The sequence below is a fragment of the Tinamus guttatus genome, unplaced genomic scaffold, assembly GCF_059628265.1.
Source record: "Tinamus guttatus ecotype Peru unplaced genomic scaffold, ASM5962826v1 Tinamus_guttatus_pri_ptg000070l, whole genome shotgun sequence".
Classification (NCBI taxonomy): domain Eukaryota; kingdom Metazoa; phylum Chordata; class Aves; order Tinamiformes; family Tinamidae; genus Tinamus; species Tinamus guttatus.
Window position 1 is genome coordinate 1,941,365 of NW_028288604.1, and position 17,781 is coordinate 1,959,145.

The 17,781-nt window shown below is 45.8% G+C and overlaps 3 protein-coding genes across 4 annotated transcripts in view; 1 reads left to right on the top strand and 2 right to left on the bottom strand.

Moving 5' to 3' along the window:
- The window catches only part of ANKRD6 (ankyrin repeat domain 6), a 28,971-nt gene extending 26,197 nt beyond the window's left edge, over positions 1-2,774 (top strand). For both annotated transcript variants that reach the window (XM_088519752.1, XM_088519751.1), the window contains 3 exons: positions 377-490; positions 728-1,022; positions 2,249-2,774. In XM_088519752.1, the coding sequence (XP_088375878.1) occupies positions 377-490; positions 728-1,022; positions 2,249-2,748 (909 nt within the window). In that variant the 3' untranslated portion in view covers positions 2,749-2,774. The remainder of the gene's footprint in view (positions 1-376; positions 491-727; positions 1,023-2,248) is intronic.
- Positions 2,775-5,385: 2,611 nt separating this feature from the next.
- LYRM2 (LYR motif containing 2) lies at positions 5,386-7,093 on the bottom strand. Its single transcript, XM_088519766.1, has 3 exons — positions 7,046-7,093; positions 6,439-6,579; positions 5,386-5,509 (listed from the first exon to the last, which is right to left on the bottom strand). Exons 1-3 carry the CDS (start codon positions 7,088-7,090, stop codon positions 5,429-5,431), a joined length of 267 nt encoding a protein of 88 aa, XP_088375892.1. The 5' UTR covers positions 7,091-7,093; the 3' UTR covers positions 5,386-5,428.
- A 1,660-nt stretch (positions 7,094-8,753) lies between these two features.
- The window catches only part of MDN1 (midasin AAA ATPase 1), an 87,962-nt gene continuing 78,934 nt past the window's right edge, over positions 8,754-17,781 (bottom strand). Inside the window, exons 93-101 of the mRNA XM_088519776.1 lie at positions 17,416-17,573; positions 15,434-15,523; positions 14,351-14,466; positions 13,648-13,822; positions 13,181-13,254; positions 12,979-13,093; positions 11,587-11,650; positions 10,298-10,440; positions 8,754-8,945 (exon numbers count right to left, since the gene is read on the bottom strand). Of these exons, the coding sequence (XP_088375902.1) occupies positions 8,757-8,945; positions 10,298-10,440; positions 11,587-11,650; positions 12,979-13,093; positions 13,181-13,254; positions 13,648-13,822; positions 14,351-14,466; positions 15,434-15,523; positions 17,416-17,573 (1,124 nt within the window). The 3' untranslated portion in view covers positions 8,754-8,756. The remainder of the gene's footprint in view (positions 8,946-10,297; positions 10,441-11,586; positions 11,651-12,978; positions 13,094-13,180; positions 13,255-13,647; positions 13,823-14,350; positions 14,467-15,433; positions 15,524-17,415; positions 17,574-17,781) is intronic.

The window sequence follows — 17,781 nt, forward strand, 5'->3', positions numbered from 1 at the left end:
AGGGATCTAATGATACTAAATAGGGTTTTGAGCAAAAACACATTTAATGTGTAAGTGGCTTTAGGCATGTGTTTAGACAATAAATCTAACTGTTTGAGGTCATTAGAGAGAAACTAAAGACAGAATGCAGTCCTACAGCTGATTGATAGATTTATAGTCGTAAAATCCCTCTTGTTGAACTCCTTTGCACTGCACCTCTAAATCCTTTAAATTACTTATTTTTCATGCCTTTTCTAAATCAGATAGTTCTGTGATTGCTGCTTTTTTGTGAGCTATATATATATATACTTGTAGTATTGATTTATAAGCTTCAAAAACTGTTTTTGTGTTTAGTTTTTTAGCGTGATCGTTTCAGCTCCGTTTGGTTTTCCCGCAGCTGCGTGTTTTGGACAAGCTCATGGCTGAGCGGCTGTCGGCCGAGAGGAGCGAGTGCCTCCGCCGCCTGCAGCAGCACGCGGAGCTGCAGCGCAGCGAGGGCGACAAGCGGCAGGTGGGCAGCGCGCGGAGAGCCTGCGGGTTGAGCCCGTCTGCTGAGCCGGGCCAAGGAGCTTCAAAGAATAAATTATTCCTAATTCCACCTAATGTCTAAACCCAGCTTGCAGAGCAGTACGTTAGAAATGCAGAAGGTTCTGTCCAACGCGGGGCTTGGTCCGCATCGTTCCTGCTGCACATCCTCCGCCCTCCGGGCCTAGAGCGGCCCGTGTGACTCGCAGCCTCTCTCTTACAGACCTCCCTGGTGGATGAGCTGAAGACCTGGTGCCTGTTGAAGATTCAGAATCTGGAGCTCAGGCTCTCCGGTGACTGCAGATCCTCGAGACCGAAATCCACGCTGTCCACAGGCGACTCCCTCGCCGAGACGCTGGACACGGAGCCCCCGGTGCAGAGCGGCCGGGAGGGCTCCCCGCAGCGCGCGGGCGCCGCGCTGCCCCCCAGCCTGGCCGGCGCCGCGCCGCGGAGCCAGCGGGGCCTCGGAGCACGCGCCGGCGCGCAGCGCGACGCCGCGGCAGGTACCGCCCGCGCACGTGTCCTGGTCACAGCCCTGTCACGTACTCAAGGTGTGGCGGCCAAAGGCCGGCTAATAACCGAGAGATACTTGTGTTAATGCCCCTGATAGGCAGCAAATGTGGCTCTGTGCTTTTCCCCATCCATATGCGTTGTGTCTTGGGATCAGAAAACACTTCAGTATCCCACTGGGACTATCTGAAGATACAGTTGGGTGGAATTCCACTGTCTTGACCTGCTGCTTCTGTGTTACTATGCCTTTGAAGCCAAGTCCTTTGATGCTCTAAATAACTTAATTTTTTGAAGTTTCTCCAGCCTCCTGGACAGACCTGTTCCCACCCTGCTGTTTGTCAGGAAGGTGCACTGATTATCCAGAGTCCACTGAAGAAAATATATTGCATTTAGTGCTTTTCACATGTATGAATCCTATCGTGGTAGGGAGTAAGGTACCAAATGTAAGACGTTACTGCCCAAGCTACAGGCCTATGGAATAAACCTCTCTCTCTCTTTTTTTTTTTTCCTTTCCACTTGAGCCAAAGAATATTTAAGTGTTAGTTCATTATGGAACTGACAAAAACAAATAAAAAAATTGTCTGAGAGCCTTCAATCCCATTCAGAGCTCAAGGCCATCCTGAGAACAGGGAAGAGCATAGTTAAAGCCACTCCTCCCTGCTTGGCCAGGTAAGCTTTTGAGGGGGGAAAAAAACAAAACCAAGAGGCAGAATACAGCCCTGGGTGATCCAAAGAGAGCCCCGTCAAAGCATGGGGCTTCTGTAAAATGGATCGTGTCCCTGAGCCATGGCCCCATGGAGAGCAGGCATGGACCAGGCCACCCATGAGACTGGGCGGGAGGAGACCATGTAGGAGCCACCTGCAGCAGCCAGTGCCACCCACTTTGCTGAACAGTTCAGAAGTGTCAGGAGTCTGGTGTGTCTGTAGAATCAGTGGAGCTTCAAGTTTGTACAAATAGGGAGTCTGTAAATATCAACCACGTAAAAAAAACTACTTGGGGCATCTGGCATGCTCTTTTTTTAATCCCCCTTCCTTCTAAAGCCTCTTGCTGCACTTGCTGTGAGTGGGCAGCCTCTGCCCTGTGCGTGCAGTGTGGGACGTGGCCAGCCACACTGCTCGTCACACTGCAGCACACGGAGAGTTCCTGGACATTAGAAGTGCCCACAGCATTTATGTGTGTGTGTGTGTATATATATATATATGTATGTATGTATGTATATATTTTATTTTACAGGTGCAGAGCAAGAGTTAAGCGGTGCTGGACCAGCCTCCTCTTCAGCACCCCCCCACGACGTCAGGCCCAAGGACAAGGCTGCCAGCGGCGGCACCGTCCCCAGGTTTCAGCAGGAGCTGCCTTCCTCCGAGCTCCTGGGGGCCAAGCTAAGACACGTCAAGGTGCAGCCCCTGCCCGACGCAGCGAAGGCCGAGCCGCAGAGCGGCTCCTTCGTGGACAGAGGGACGCAGACGCGGAAGGGCAGCAGGAGCGGGCAGGCCCGGCCCGGCGCGGGGCCGCCCGCCGCGCTCCGAGACACGGCGCAGGCCCTGGAGATCACGCAGTGCTTCTTCGAGGCCGTGTCCGCGCAGATGGAGCGCTGGTACGAGCGGAAGATCGAGGAAGCCCGGTGCCAAGCTAACCAGAGAGCCCAGCAAGACAAAGCTGCGCTCAAAGAGCATATTAAAAGCTTAGAGGAGGAGCTGCTGAAGCTAAGGACTAGGGTGCAGAAGGAGAGCTAGCAGCCGCCAAAGAGGCAAACACAACCAGCGGGGCCCGGGGCGGAACCTCCTGTGTAGGAATCTGGAACACCGACATATATATTTATATGTAGTGCCTGTTACATACGGACAAACGAATGAAAATGCTCTTTTTCTGGACTAGAAGCAACTTCAGAAGCTTCAGAGCCGTGCAGGAGAAATACACAGACTCTTTGTACTGTGACAACATATGCTGCAAATTCGATCCTTTCTTTGTTATTTCCAGGAGTCCATTACTTGTTGCACTCACAATTTCCAGGCGCTGCCTGAAAACAAACTGCATTAAAAACCAAAACTGCTTTCTGGAAAGGGAATTTTCTGATTTCCGCACAGGTCATATGTGGCTAGAGGGTTCCACTGTGTGTTGAAGGTTGACATGTGATGGTGCCAACACTGAAATAAATCTGTGATGTTGGAGACCGTTTGTCAGAAACTCCTCAGTGATAAAGGGCTATTGATAATATTTTAGATACTCCCCATGGTCTCTCTATAGTCAGTGGAGAGAAGCTACAGAAATAGACTGCAATCATGAGCCTAACGCAGGTGAAAGACGCTGGGCAAGGCCACGCTCCCCCCTGCCGAGGGAGCTGCTAAGGTGAGTCATCCCACCGGGTACAGAGGCATCTCTTGCCACTTTGTTTTGCTTTTGGTTTATGTTATTAACACAAATGCCCCATTAAATATGTTTTTAGTGGTTTCCTGGTTGCACAGCTCCTTGCACTTATGTGGGCTCTGCTCAAGTCACCCGACTGAAAAAAATCTTTCAGGCCGCAATGGCAAATATTTTCCTAAATCCATCCTATACGTGTTGCCCTCTATGATTTTTTATATAAATCTCTCTCCGTTTAGCTCTGACAGGGCTCCACTAGATCCTGTTAATAAAGTAAGGTCACTTAACAGATAATGATAAAACAGCTGTTCAAATCAAATGCAGAAAGATCCAGTTAGCCTAGGAAAAAGGATCTATTTCTTTCCATGCTGTGGAACCCCAAACAGAAGACAACACACTTCACTTAACGCAGTCTGAAGACACCATTAACTGATGAGTAATCCAGCTTTTGTCTTCTTGGCAGATGTCTAAAGCAAATACAATTGTATTATATCGCGAGATCTAAAAAATTCCCTTTGTTAGTGCACTAGCAAGACAGACACAGTGTACCTGTAGTAATGGAAACACTAGTTTGGTTGCTCTGACTTCTGTAGTCCATGCTAGACACTTTTCCTAGGGTTACTTTTGTTCCAGCTACTGTAGGAATGCAGCAGCGTGCCATTTAATTTTTGTATCATCTCGAGAAAGTGAATGTTTTGCCAAGTAAATTAAGTCTTGTTCCAAAGCCTGTGTTGCAGTGTTGTGTACGCAGAGAACACGGAGCGGGTCCCCTCGCCCTCACTGCACTCACGCTGGGCAGCAGCAGATGGACCTTTTTTTTAAAAGATTGAACAAGGAAAGAAAAAGGGTTTTTTTTTTTTTTCCTCTCAATAAAACCTCAGGTGTTCTAGTAAGTGGTGACAGTGATCTGTGAGTTATTTCAGAGGGAGCAGCGCTTCCAGGCATGACTAACAGCCTACAACAGCACCGCAGAAGGGGCTCCCAACCTCGAGTGTCTCTGCGAAGTTGCAGTACCAGTGGCCGACTGTGCAAAGACACCGCTCGCTCCTTCCGGAAGCTTCCTTCTCCCACTACGTATCAGCTGGCAGAACCAAAACCAAACCTCTTCCCCAGTTACCTTATTCCCATCACTTGGCACCCCTGTCCTGCTGAGGGGCGTGTGCGGGCCCGGTCCAGCGCGGGCGCTCAGCGCCCTCAGGGCGAGTGACACCGCGGCAGGCGCGCGGAGCTGCTCTTTGGGGTGTCCCTTCGCGGGGTGCTGCCAAGGAAGCGCCTTCCTGCCCCTGGAAGCGGGGCCTCCGCTGCCCTGTCCCCGTCCCTGTCCCTGCTCCGCTCGGGCGGTGGCAGCGGCAGCGTGGCTGGAGTCGTGGCCGTGTTGGCCGAGGCGAGAGGGAAGGGTCCCTGCGCCCCTAAACCCCAGCCTACACCGCACGCAGCCACCGTATCGTTACCTAACCCTAACCATTTCTGGCTGAAATCATTTTCAGATAGAGGGACCTCCCTTCTAACGCTAATTCCTCTCTTATTAAGGAGCATCATCTTACTGCTCAGTATTTTATCATGTTTATTTGTTTTGGACCCATTCATTTATCCCAAATACTTCTGCTCTTTATTCATTCAAAAACAAACAAGCAAAAATCCCAGAAAACCTACCCTGGGCACAGTACAGAAAGGGCTGTTGCCACTATGAATGTTAACCACAGAAAAGAGACAATCATCTAGTTTATATTTATTTTCCACTTTCCTCACAAAACGCTGCTACTGTGATTTATCTCAGCACACGCTGCATTATCCACTCAGTGCTTTAAAACCCTTCAGTTCTCTAAGGTGTCCGTCTGATTTCCTAACAGCAGTGTAACCCAACAAAGAGCAAGGGAAAAAAAAAAAAAAATCCCCAGCCTCCCCTTCCCAAACTCCACAGTGGTAGATTCCATCGTCAAACATTACCAGAATGTCATCAAAGAGCCGCAGTATAGCCACATTCTGGGGAAAAAGAATAAATAAAGTACTTCTTCACAGTGGGTAACAGTTCAGCTGGCAACAAAATTAAGGTCAGGATTTTGCCAGCTTAAGTGTCCGTTGAAGCTCCTGAAGTTGCATGTTGCCTTGAGTAATCATCATCCGAATCGCATCCTGCAAAACAAAGTGGAGTCTACGGACCTGCATGCATGTGCATGGGTTGTTCACAAGCACGCTGCTTTGAATCCATTAAAAGACAGACAGCTTCTTATAAAGCTGTTGTAATAATTAGGTCTTTGTGTAAAGTAATGCTATAATCATGGAGATGGTTACAAAAACTGGTGAACCAATAAATTAATTCTCTCCAATTTCTTAATGACGTGTTTGGCAGTTGATTATATCTTTTTTTTAAAACTCTGCTTTAAAAATGATGGGATTCAGGCTCCAAATCGTATTTTCTTTGTGCCTGCCCACTGCCTTTGTGAGTACTGTCAGCTACACCTGGGCGTCACGACCCCTATGTTTTAAAGAAAAACTGGTTGTTTTCCTCGGTATTGCTTTTCAGGCAGCATTTCCTCGAGCACAGGCTCGACAAAAGCGCCAACAAGAAAGCATGAGAGCTGCAGAGGAAACGCCGCGTCGCCTCGTTTCACACAGGCTTCCTACAGCCAACCACCCCGCTTTGTTCAGCCTGAATGAACAGACACCAGTTGGAATTAAAAATGAAATTATTAAAGCATTAAAAGCCTTTTTTAATGCTTTTTAAACTTTTAAAGCATTAAAAGTTTTTTTTTTTTAACTATGATATTATTCAGTGCTTTTCCTTCAGATCCTTAGCGCAAGCAAGTAGAATTTATTAGTTTCTCTTCGAATTTGTAATTCCAGATTTTTGACCTGGCAATCACAGAAACTTTACCACCATCACGAAATAGGTGTGTGCTTATACCCGGAGATATTGGATCTTTCACCCGGATGCTCCTTATGGAAAAGGGGCGCTAGCGGCTTCCAAGACGCCTTGCCGTGGCAGTTACAGGGACACGGCCTGCTCCAGAGCTCCGCTCGTGCTACCGGCTCTGCTCGGGGCGCCGCTTGCCTCTCCTCACCTCGTCCGTGGCGTCTTTATTCCTCCTGAACTCCTCCCTGGCCCAGTCCGTGAGGTAGCGGCGGTCTGCAGCGGCCGGCACCTCGCGGATCGCCCGCAGGATCTTCCTGTACAGCTGAAGAACCTGCTGCCGCCTCAGGAACTGCCGCGGGAGAGAAAAACCTGTGAGCGGCCGCGGCAGGGCCGGCGGCTCCGCGCTGCTTCGGGAGAAGGGAACCAGACACGGAGGCGCCGCTGCCCTCACCAACGGCTGGAGCGTAGCCTTGGCTCTCTCAGGCACGTCGGTTTCGTATAAACACACGGGCCAAACACCAGGTTAATACATTAGAGTATTAGATTAACAAAATAATGTTTTTAAACACAAAATACCCGGCTGAATGATTATTTTCAGCACCCCCGTAAGAGACATCCATTTCACGGTGTAACCGAGTTTTGGCCCAGAGGCTGCACAACGAGCCCGCCCGGCGGGGCGAAGGCCCGCGGGGGGGCGCTGGGAAATGGCCGCCACGCGGCTCCTCGGGGGCGGCTGCGGCGCAGCGACCCGTCCCGCAGCCGGCGGGGAGGCCGCGCCGGGCCGGGCCGGGCCAGGCCGGGCCGGGCGCTCCTACCTGCCGCAGGGAGAGGGCGCCGGGCGGGAGGCGGCGGGCGGCCATGACGCGGCGGGGCGGGGCGCGGAGGGGAGGGGAGGCGGGCGCCATTTCCTGCGCCGGGGCGCGGCGGGCGGAGCGGCGGCCGCTGCCGGCGGAAGGCAGGGAACGGGAATGGCCGCAGGGTCCTTCCGCGCAGGTCTAGCCCCTGCACTCCGCGGCCTTAGGAGCCTTTTCCCCCACCTATTCCTCCTATTCAGTAAAAGTTTAAACTAGAAATACAGGCTGGAGAATTTCCTCAGAACACCTGATCCCACAGTTAAGCTTTCCCCTGTATCTATGCCCCTCTCAGCAGTGTTTTACCAGACAGGGAAATTCCATGAGAGGGGAGAGGTGCTGTTAAGTTTTCAGGGCAGCAGTTTGCTTACCATGAATTAACTGCAGCCAACCTCAGCTCCACACCACAGCATGTCCTTAGGGGCCCCTTTGCCTCTGGGTTGAGCCACAGCCCCAACAGCCCAACAAGATGGTTCAGCTACAATTTTTCCATCCAGAACCCAAGCAAAAAACAAACATATTTGAGAAGACATCCATGTTGCAGCTATTTTCTAACCAGCTCCTGCAACCACCCTGCAAAGAGAATCTTCAAACAGAGGGTTTAGGCTAAGAGTGTTTAAACTTCAGCTAAACATTCCCACAGATTTTCACTACTTCCTCTTCAGCTCAAAGGAGTGAACCCATAATAAAAACTCTAGTGAACCCGTAAGTAAAACTCCAAGCTGGCATATCCTCAAAAAAGGACGACAGCTTTTGAAATTACACAGATCAGAGTATATTCAATATATTAAAAAAAAAAAACATGCAAATCATGCCTGTGCAGGGTCAGATATTGCAGAGCACTTCCACATGGAAAACTTGTTTCAATTTATTCACACTTTGATCAGTGAAAGGACAGACCTCGTAATTAGGAACAGTGGTACCTCTCTTTATTAGTACAGACAATACAAGATGCATATTTTTTCGCAATGAAAAATCATGTCCAGCTTTAAAAAACCTGGTTAATGAAACAGCCCTGAATGTCTGCCTTGGACAGAGGGGCAAACTTCACAGTGTCACCTGATAGTACAGGGAAGAGCACATCATGGCATGTTTTGTGAGACTCCCTGCTGACATTATCAGACAAGAGTTGCAATAATTAAAGAGGATGTTTAATTAACTGGAGAACACTTTCAAGTATTCAAGCACTTAGTTTTTGGTTCTGTAAAACCATCTGCTTTTCCCTGTTCCCCTCTCATTCCCAAAGAGGCAATAGCCCATGGGTGAAATGACTTCAGAAGCTTCTGCAAGACAGCTCCAGTTCTTGCAATACAGAAACACCTTTCTGGAAGCAAGACTGATTTTTGTTATTGCAACAGACAGTAGTAGGAATAATTTTATGTCTGTGAATTTTACAAATACTTTAAAAAAGTAATAAATTATTACAAGAGAAGCTTGAAGAAAGTTTTACATTGTTTATGGGAGTAGACGATCAAAGACGACAGTCTCACCACTGCAATAAGCTCCTCTGAGAAACAGGGAGTGCAGCCTAAACCATTTTGTTCGCAGGCTGGCTGACTGCCAGCAGGCAGCTTCTGCACCTTAATCCTAGTTAGACCTTGTGAACTCGTATCAGCAAAATGCCATTTCATGTATCTCAGCAATTTAGCAGCAATCGGGTAATTTACTGCGATGTCTAGGAAGCATCTGAGGCAGCCACAAGTTCAAACCACTGCCTGAGCGCGTCGCTGAGCGTCTCCGGGAGAGCATTCACATCTCTAAGGATCATGTAGAAGGGGAATGGGAATTCTTCCATGTAAGATCTGATTTCAGGCAATTCTCCAGGTCCTTTGAATATAGGAACTTTAATGTCCAAGATGGAATCCTGTTAAAAAAAATAATAATAATAAAAATGCTGGGCCTACTAAATTACAGGCATCCCTTAGTGGCCTTTGGTATCATTTATTTATTTATTTTTTAAATCAAATACTTTGAAATTCCTCCTTTGTTAAAGAGGGTTAATACAGAGGTTTAAGATTAAAAACATGCTGGTTCCATTGCAGGTCAAATCAGATACCAAAAGCTGAACACAAAGCTGTTAAATGCTTTTGTCCTTCTAACTAAAAGTGCTCTAAACAGAGAGCTATAGACTAGAAGACACCAAACTTAAGCTTTTACAATATGCAGTTCTATAAATGAATTCTCTCTTAGTATAGTATGATTTGCGTTTACTGCTATTATTTTACCGTAATACATTTGATGTCTTTTGCTGACACCTCCTGTCATCTATAAAACCTCTTCAGGGCTCAAAGGTTAACTTAGGTTTGTGCAGTGACTGAACACAATAAGGTTCATTATCAAATTATTTTATAGTATTTCATCAAATACTACAAATGACAAAAGCAGATTTAACCCAAACTGTATTTCTAGTAAACTTCATAATTCACCAGTGTACCACTTCAAAAAAAACCCTGGTGAAAAGTGCATTTCACTACTCAGAATTTTAACTTGACATCATAGCTAGATTTAATCGGAACTTTAAGTTCTCTAGGTGACAAGCTACTAAATTTTCAACAATAAAAATTCAGTACCATGCAGTTAAGTTTTCTTCTGGAAAATAAATAATAAAATATGACCAGGCTTTACCAGGCTGAGCACACTGGGAGTAAAGCTCGGGTTTGCCTGCTGACTGCACTGCGAGCGCTGAAAAGCTCCAGATAGTTCAGCTCTGCAACCTGACCCGGGCTCTTTTCCAGCTGCCAAATACCCCATCCAGCTTCCCCAATTCAGACACAACAGTCTCAGATGGGCCCTTGTGTCTGATGCTTAATCTCGTATCAGCTCCAGCTGCCTGGTCAAACACAGCCTGCTGCCAGCAGAGATCCTTTAGAACCAAAATTGAGAAGGGACAAAGGAGCTCTCAAACTTTCAGCTTGTCACCCTGCCAGCTGCTTCTCTGGTGGCCAAATCTACAATCATTACGTTGGAAGAAAGGAGTTCCCATTCAGGATATTTGTAGCACGGAGGCTGATTCTTTTTTTCACCACAAAAGGGGATAAGCATCAAAGCAGGGAGGAAATGCAGAAGATCTGACATTATGGAAAATCTGAAATCGGGCTAAATATCTTTGACCTCTGCAAGAGCTACAAAATAGCTGCCAAGCACCACGAGGACAAGGAAAAGATTGGTATCAGTTCCCATTTGTTGCACCCAAGCACTTTTCCATTGTTCACTCACCCGGGAATTGGGATTGTCCAACACCACGAAGATGACGAAGACGTTGGCGTTCTGCGCGGCACGCACGGCTGCCGTCACCCGCTCCTTGCCTTCCAGGAAGAGGCCTCTTCCATCAGACACGATCAAGAGCAGTTGTGCTGTTTCTAAGCACAAAGAGCATTTTTAATTCCAGAAAGTTGGTAATCAATTTCAAAAGGGAATAATTTATTGTAAATCCTGAAGGTATTATGTAAAAACCTGTGGAGTTTTCAGAGGAAGCAGAGTCTTGGTCAAACAGAACTCTGTGACTTAATATTGCAACTATCAAGGAAAATAATAGTTTCCACTGTGTGGAATGACTGAAGACAACCCAAGGGGCAAAAAAAAGTCCGTCAGTCCCATGGAAGGCATGGAAAATAACGAAGCATTTGTGTCAGGGCCTTGTCCTTGCCACGGAGCAACCCTGGAGTGCACAAAACGAGTGGTTCAGGATAAAGCTAAGCTGGCAGGCAGAGGCACGTGGAAGGCAGCCCAACCACCCAGGGGCACTTGGGCCTTGGGCCAGAGCTGCTGTGGCATGGCCAGCACACACGCTGGGCCCCCGACACCAACCATTTTGCTGCCAACACTCTGCCACAAGGCAGGGGCTGGTGTTTTGAGGAGGGGCCATGTCCCCTCCTGCCTGCTCTCTCCGGGCTCGTTCCTGCCCCTGATCCCACCCAGCAGGAGGAGAGGACACGTCCTGCCGCCTGGGCACCTGCCTGCAGAGCAGCAGCAGCGGATCCCCGCGTTGCCTGCTCCTGCCGTGCTTTAACTGCAAGGCTGCTGTTGAAAATACCACCATGACAAGCTGCTAACAAACACAACGTAGCCTGAAAAGGGGCCGCTGGTAACCAAGCCCTGAGATATTTGCTAGGAAATTGGAGCGGCTGCCGAGCCCGCGCCGCAGCGCGAGGTGGGCGGGAAGCAGACGCCGGGACGCGGCGCGTCCGGAGAGCTGTGCGTGGCGGCGGCCGCCTGCGACGCCCCGGCCCAGCTCCAGGCACGCGCGGGGCCTGAAGGGGCGCGCGAGGCAGGTGCTCTCTCTCAAAAAGCACTGAAGAGAAGTTCAGTGAACTGCTGATAGACATAGAGGTCTCCTGGGCTTTGAGCTAAATTTCACACAAATGTTCCTTTTGAGAAAGCAACCCCCAAAGCCTAAGGCAAGGGAGAGCTCAGTGGAAGGCGTCTTTCAGGCAAGATGCTGCTTTGGGACCCCGGCAGTAACTCAGCTGCCCCAGCACCGTGGGTATCAGTGAAAAGCAGCTTACCTGGGTTAATACTTTGAGACAACTGCTGTGCGGCAGCAAACATATTTGCTGAAGACTCCAGAAACTGCAGAGGAAGGAAGCAAGGAAGTCAGATAAATTTATTATCGAATAAACATAATAATTGTAGTATTTTAAAATACAGAAGTGCATTCTTTATAATGCCGAGACAGTTTAGTGTGACCACTTACTCAGATACAAATCTTTGTACTTTTCTGCATTAACTCCTACCTCAATTTTAAATAACTATTTCTGAACCACACAATCTTCAAAGAAGCCTTCGGTCTGGATTTCAAGTTTTCCAGTGCTGATGAAGCCACCAAAACCTTGGTAAACTCTTCAAATCTTTAACCTCACTGTTAAAAACAGCATCCTATGCCTAGGCTGAGCTTTTTGGCTTGCACTTACAACCAAGGTATTTAGTTATATTTTTATCATTTCAGCTAAGGAGACGTAAATTTTCAACTGCTCCCTATTTTAGCATTCATGAGATCACAGTCAGGCTCCTTGGGCCTCCCACTTCTACGTTTACTGCTGAGGGCATATTGTATTTGCCCTGCAGCCCTCTGCAAAGTCCCAGCTGTCCCAAAACATAGCGAAAATCAACATGAACAGGGCAGAACACTTCTCAGGTTGCTCACTGAGATAAACACCCCAATGCATCAAATTTTAAATGCCTAATTTTAGCAGCAGGGTCCAATATTAAATCTTAACAGTGCAAAAAATAAATATAGTTTTTTAACAGAGAAAATTATAATTTGTGGAATTCTCTGCCTTTTCTCTGTTATCTGTCAAGGATCGATAGTGCTGCATAGAGCGCACAGAGGTTGCCACTGACTGGGACTGTATGCTAAGGTTGCAGTTCTTGTCTGGAGTTACTTACTCAAGTCTGGAAAGGTGAGAATACAAAGAAAAAACTTCCTGAAAGAAGAAATTTCACAGAGGTCCAGAAAGTGTTACTGCAGAAAGTGGTTTTCTTCAGGATCTAGTCAAGTGATGCCTGACAAACATGAAAGTTCCTCCTCTACTCAAATCCACAAATGCTGATGGCGTTTGGCACTGGGGCACAAAGCTGGGATTGGCAGCTTGCACCTGAACTACAGGTTAAGATCCTATATAGACAAATCTTTACAAGTGAATATAGATTAGTTTTACAAGTTGACAAGTTTACAAGTTGAATCTTTACAAGTGATATAGATTAGTTTTAAAAGTGAGCAAGACCCCTTAGTTTTACAAGATACTGACCACTCTGTCTCACTGTGATCTAATCAGCAGTACATGCTGAAATACAAAGAACCAATTCAATTTATCAAGCAACCATGAAGCCAGGAGGCTGGGGATGTCTTGTCTGCAGAAGATTTGCAAACCCACAGCCCAAGAGGCACCCTTGCTCACCTGAGCAATCTTTGTTTTCTTTTGCTGGAATTTGCAGAGGCGCAAGATCCGCGTCCCCGACTGGTCACTGAACTGCTCATGGAATGGGTGCAGCAGCTGGACAGTCTCTCCAAAACTTAAAAAATATAGTAGCATGAAATTTTATATTAATAATCTATTCTGATATCTTGGGGAAAAAAGTTCACATTTAAAATAAACTCACCTACACACAGCAATTTGTCCCACTTCTAGAAGAGTCAATGCATTTCCAATTACTGCTAGGGACTCATAAGCAAGCTATTAAAGAAAAAAAAAAAGATAAAGTAAGATTTCCAGATTTTATTCAGTGACATATTCACTATGCAAAACATTACTTCATTTATTTTACACCCTCTAATAAATAAATGAAGAGACTTCCTATCTGGTTTGCTAATATAATTATGCAAAAAAGCCTGCAACAAAATATTATTTAATGCTCCCATGAGCATTAAATGCTCCATGAACTGTGTAACTAAGCAAATTTCTGCCTTTTGTAAAGTTAAAGCCCATGAACCAGGAAAATAACTGATCCAGTATCAGCAGTATCAGGCTTTCTAACTACCCCTTCTGCATGAAACAGGTCAAGAGCTGATAGAAAACTCATCACCAAGAGGTAGTTTCCCCCCCCACCCTTTCCTACTTGGTTTTTACCTGTTTGGAGTGATTGTCTATCATACTAGAGGAGTCATCAATGGCCAAGCAAATCTGGTACTGCCGCTTGCTGGGCTTGGTCCTTCGCAACCAGATCTTGTCTTTGCGGAACTGGCTGGCGATGTAGGGAATCACTTTGCGCATGTTCAGCCTCTTCCCCGTTCTGTAGTCTCCTCTGAAAGTTAAGAGGGGGAAAAAGATGAAGGTACAGATAAAAACAAACAAACAAACGAAAACAAAAATAAAAGGAACATACCTATTTCTACTTAAAGATAGATGTTACGAGTTTCTAAGAAGAAGCTCTTAATTGTATGTGCTAAAACTGTAAGGAAGACCTTAGACACCCCTATTTAGAGGCTAGACCTTTTCAAAATCATTATTGCTAAAACGAATGTAAAACATTTTGAAGACAAAGATGATGTTAAATGTCAAAATGTTTCACAGGTTTGAGCCTTATCAGCAATTATACAAAAGTGAAAAATAAAAGAGAGGAAGTTTCCTCAGAATGGGTGAAGCAGATCACTACATCATATTTTCATTTCATAAAATCATGCAGTATTTCAACACAAGAGTAAAATGAATGCCTTTTCAAACAGGAATAATTATTGTAAAGCAAAATAACATGGAGCTGCCCTTGTAAAGATGTTAAGCTCTGAAAATAGGAGTTTCACAGAACCAGAAGCCTCAGAAAGACCCAACTTACTTGAGCTTGGCTGCCTGAGTGGGCTCCAGGATGAGTCGTAGCTGCTCACACAGCTGCTGCGCTAGAGGAGCCGTCAGCACCAAGTACCTCTGCCACAGCTGTGCTGCTTCCTTCTCCTAAAGCACCATTCACCAGTGAAAGAAACAAACGTGAGAGATGCAAAAACAAAACACCTGGGAACACTGCCTGAAAGAGAGTAAACTTGAGTGCACAAAGGGGGAAGAAATAAGTAGTTACCAGGTGAAAGGGAGCTTTGTGAGCACTCGATAGAAAGATGAGTGCAGGCAGCAGACTTATAGCATTCATTTTGTTACCACAGAGCTGCAACAAGCACTGACCACTTCTCCAGGAGCAGATGGAGCACCTTTATAACTGCTGCCAATTCAGGAAAATCTGGCAATGGCCACCGGCTCATAGCACTACAGAAAGGCAAGCCATAAACTCTGCAAGGTTCTCCATCAGGCATCAAACCCAACATTACTTATGTTAATTATATTTTAGCAATATCATTCTCAATCCTGTCCATTTCCTTTAGGTCAGATTTCCAAATATGTTTTATAAGTCATGGCTAGGTCAGTCAGAGCCAATATCTAACACCAGATTCTGGTTCCGATGTTACTTACCTCAAGCTCCATCACTACAACTAAAGGAGGCACCTTCTGCCAAATGCAACTGTGTGGAAGTGGTCTCTGACCCTGTTAATTGCAGGTAACACTTACTCATGGGGGAAGCAACTGGCTAGGGCCAAGAAAAGTGTTTCCAGCTAAGCAAGTGCAAGTTTTGGAGATCATTATTAGGATGAGCGCAGAGTAACCAACGTGCAGATTGCACAGAGCCTGTTGAAAGTAAGATCTAAAGCACTGCCCTGCTTTAGGAATAGCATCATTTTTTTTCCAGAAATTGGTAACATAAATAAAGATGAAAGAGACATTAATTTAAACCATATAATTTTGTATATTTAAATTCCAGTCTGCTCAGTTTCCTCAATGGAAAATATTTTCATATTTTCAGCAGGAAAATAAGATGAAATAACACGCACCAAAGATTCTTGGGAGAGTTTTATGTTAAAATGAGGTCACTAACCTCATCTGGATTTCCAGGCTGCTGTGTTTGCCAGGCTTCCAATTGCCTTTCAAGCTCTTTTCTCAGCTCTTCAGGGTCCCTAACGATGTGCTGAAAATGTATTTATGAGACAGTAAAGTAAGCGCACACATCTCATGATTCCTAAACGTTAGCAGATTACAAAAAAAGGAAAAAGGCAGCGCTCTCATTCTCTCAGACACAAAACCACCCGGGGAAGAAACAAGCAAGCAAGCAAACAAAAAAACACTAATGGATTTATTTTACATCTCCATTTTTGGATAATGTCCATGTACAAAAGAGTGAGTATCTCTCCTCAGATAACTGCATCTGTGACATAATAAGCATGGGAACAAGGCTATGAATTTCTATGATACAGGCACTGAAAATAATCAAATACGAACTTAAGGATAATTAATTCAAATTACCTTGACATGAACATTAGATTTTAATGAATATCAAACTACTTACTACTATCTATCAATCTAGTATCTTCCAAAATATTATGTGCTTCAATTAATTTATTATTATTTATATAAAAATTAATATACATATATTTCACAGTCTCACTTAAGCACTTAAAGAATCAAATGCCATCTTTCTCTCTACCTGCCAGCAAATACTGCTTGGCAAGAGCTCCCAGCATAAGGATACCCCAGGTATATGACACCTCTTCACCTCATTGTACTTCCCGTGACAATTCTGTTCCTGGCTTGCAAGACCATCATTTAGTGAAACAGCAGTGTGTGGTCTGCAGAACTTGCAGGTTTGCCATGTTAACCTAAATAATCCTACGAACAGAAGTTGAATGGTACCAATAACTTCCCCTTGCTCAGGAGGCAGCAGAAGGGCTCCAAACACCCAGTGCAGGTGTAAGAAAGGGGGGCCTAGGGCACTCTGCATGTGGAGGCAGCTCCTCCTTGCTTGCTCCAAGATGAGAACTCACCCTTTCCTCCTTCATGAGGGAGGGGCTCCCCCTCCCGTTTAACTTATTTCAAACTACTGGAACTGGTTGGTGCCTGCCCTGGTTTTCCAGGTCAGCTTTGAGGAGGCACTCGGTTATTCTCACTATAGCAACAGAGCCCTCTCTGCTTAACAGACCTTTTTGCCTCAAGAGGGAAGCAGCAGGTACCTGGCAGATACTCCCTTCTGTGGAGTGCAGAGAGAGTAAAATATCTCCCTCAAAACAAGTACTCAGGACACAGTGATGCAACATGAAATCTGTGTATTTCTACAACACAGATACTGGAATATATATACTTATTTCATCAACTAGTTATTCATCATCAGCTCCCTATACGTCACAAATGCTTATGACAAAACGTGCTTTTTCACAGCTCTCTAACGGTCTGTACTTAGAAACCATAAGTGTTCCTTGAATTACTAAGATTTTCTAAGCTATGACAACGGTGTTTGACAAGTTTCATAACTCCCTGCAGTGTCTTGTGGTGTAATAGCTGAGGTGAATTCCCTGTCCACAGTGGTATTTTAAGGTCCCTGCTGTTGCACCACGCTGACCCCTTTTTGTCTTGGGGACACACTCTTGCCCTTTGCTTTCCCTTCTACCGGGACATTTGACCAGCAGATTAATCTAAGCAAAAAGTTCTTGGCAGTTAACAGAACAAAAACTATTTTTAAGGGTCAAAGATGGGGGACTTTCCCACAGAATCACAGAATGCTTAAGGTTGGAAGGGACCTCTAGAGGTCATCTAGTCCAACCCCCCTGCACACGCAGGGTCACCTAGAGCACGTGGCACAGGACTGTGTCCAAGCGGGTTTTGAAGATCTCCAGAGAAGGAATTTCCATTTTAAAAGGCATCAACACACCTTTCTTTTTCTGTTACTTTTCCTACAGCTGTTAAAGAATAGCAAGCTACAGAGTTGTCTAATGAAAATTTTAAATATTACAATTGAGTTTCATGAACCCAGGCCTATTGAAACAGAGTATCCCTATTACTGTAACTGAGAGGAGATGCTCCCCTTACCTGGGGAGCGTCCAGCAGAAACTGATGGGCTGTGTGGATGGTGGAGTCCCTGCTCCTCTCTGGCTTCTCTTCTGTCACTTTCGGGGGTGGTTCAGGAGCAGAGTCATTGACATTCTCGGACTCAAAATTCTGGATTTCCAGCTCCGTTTCACCTGATCCTAGAACCACAAAATTCTTTATGTGACTCCATGAGGTTAATAAACACATGTATATGTATACACACATATCCACACACATGCAAAAACATGAGAACCGGTATGATATCTCAACTCTTTTAAACCAATTCATGTGCTTTGTAATGCAACCCAGAAATTATTTCAGAAGAGAAAGAGCATATAGATGCCAAAATAATAAATTGTAAGAATA

Coding starts and splice junctions, on each gene's coding strand:
- LYRM2 (XM_088519766.1), bottom strand. CDS start 7,090: ATGGCCGCCCGCCGCCTCCCGCCCGGCGCCCTCTCCCTGCGGCAG. Junction 6,580..7,045: donor GCGCCCTCTCCCTGCGGCAG/GTAGGAGCGCCC, acceptor CTCCCGCGGCAG/TTCCTGAGGCGGCAGCAGGT. Junction 5,510..6,438: donor ATAAAGACGCCACGGACGAG/GTGAGGAGAGGC, acceptor TTTGTTTTGCAG/GATGCGATTCGGATGATGAT.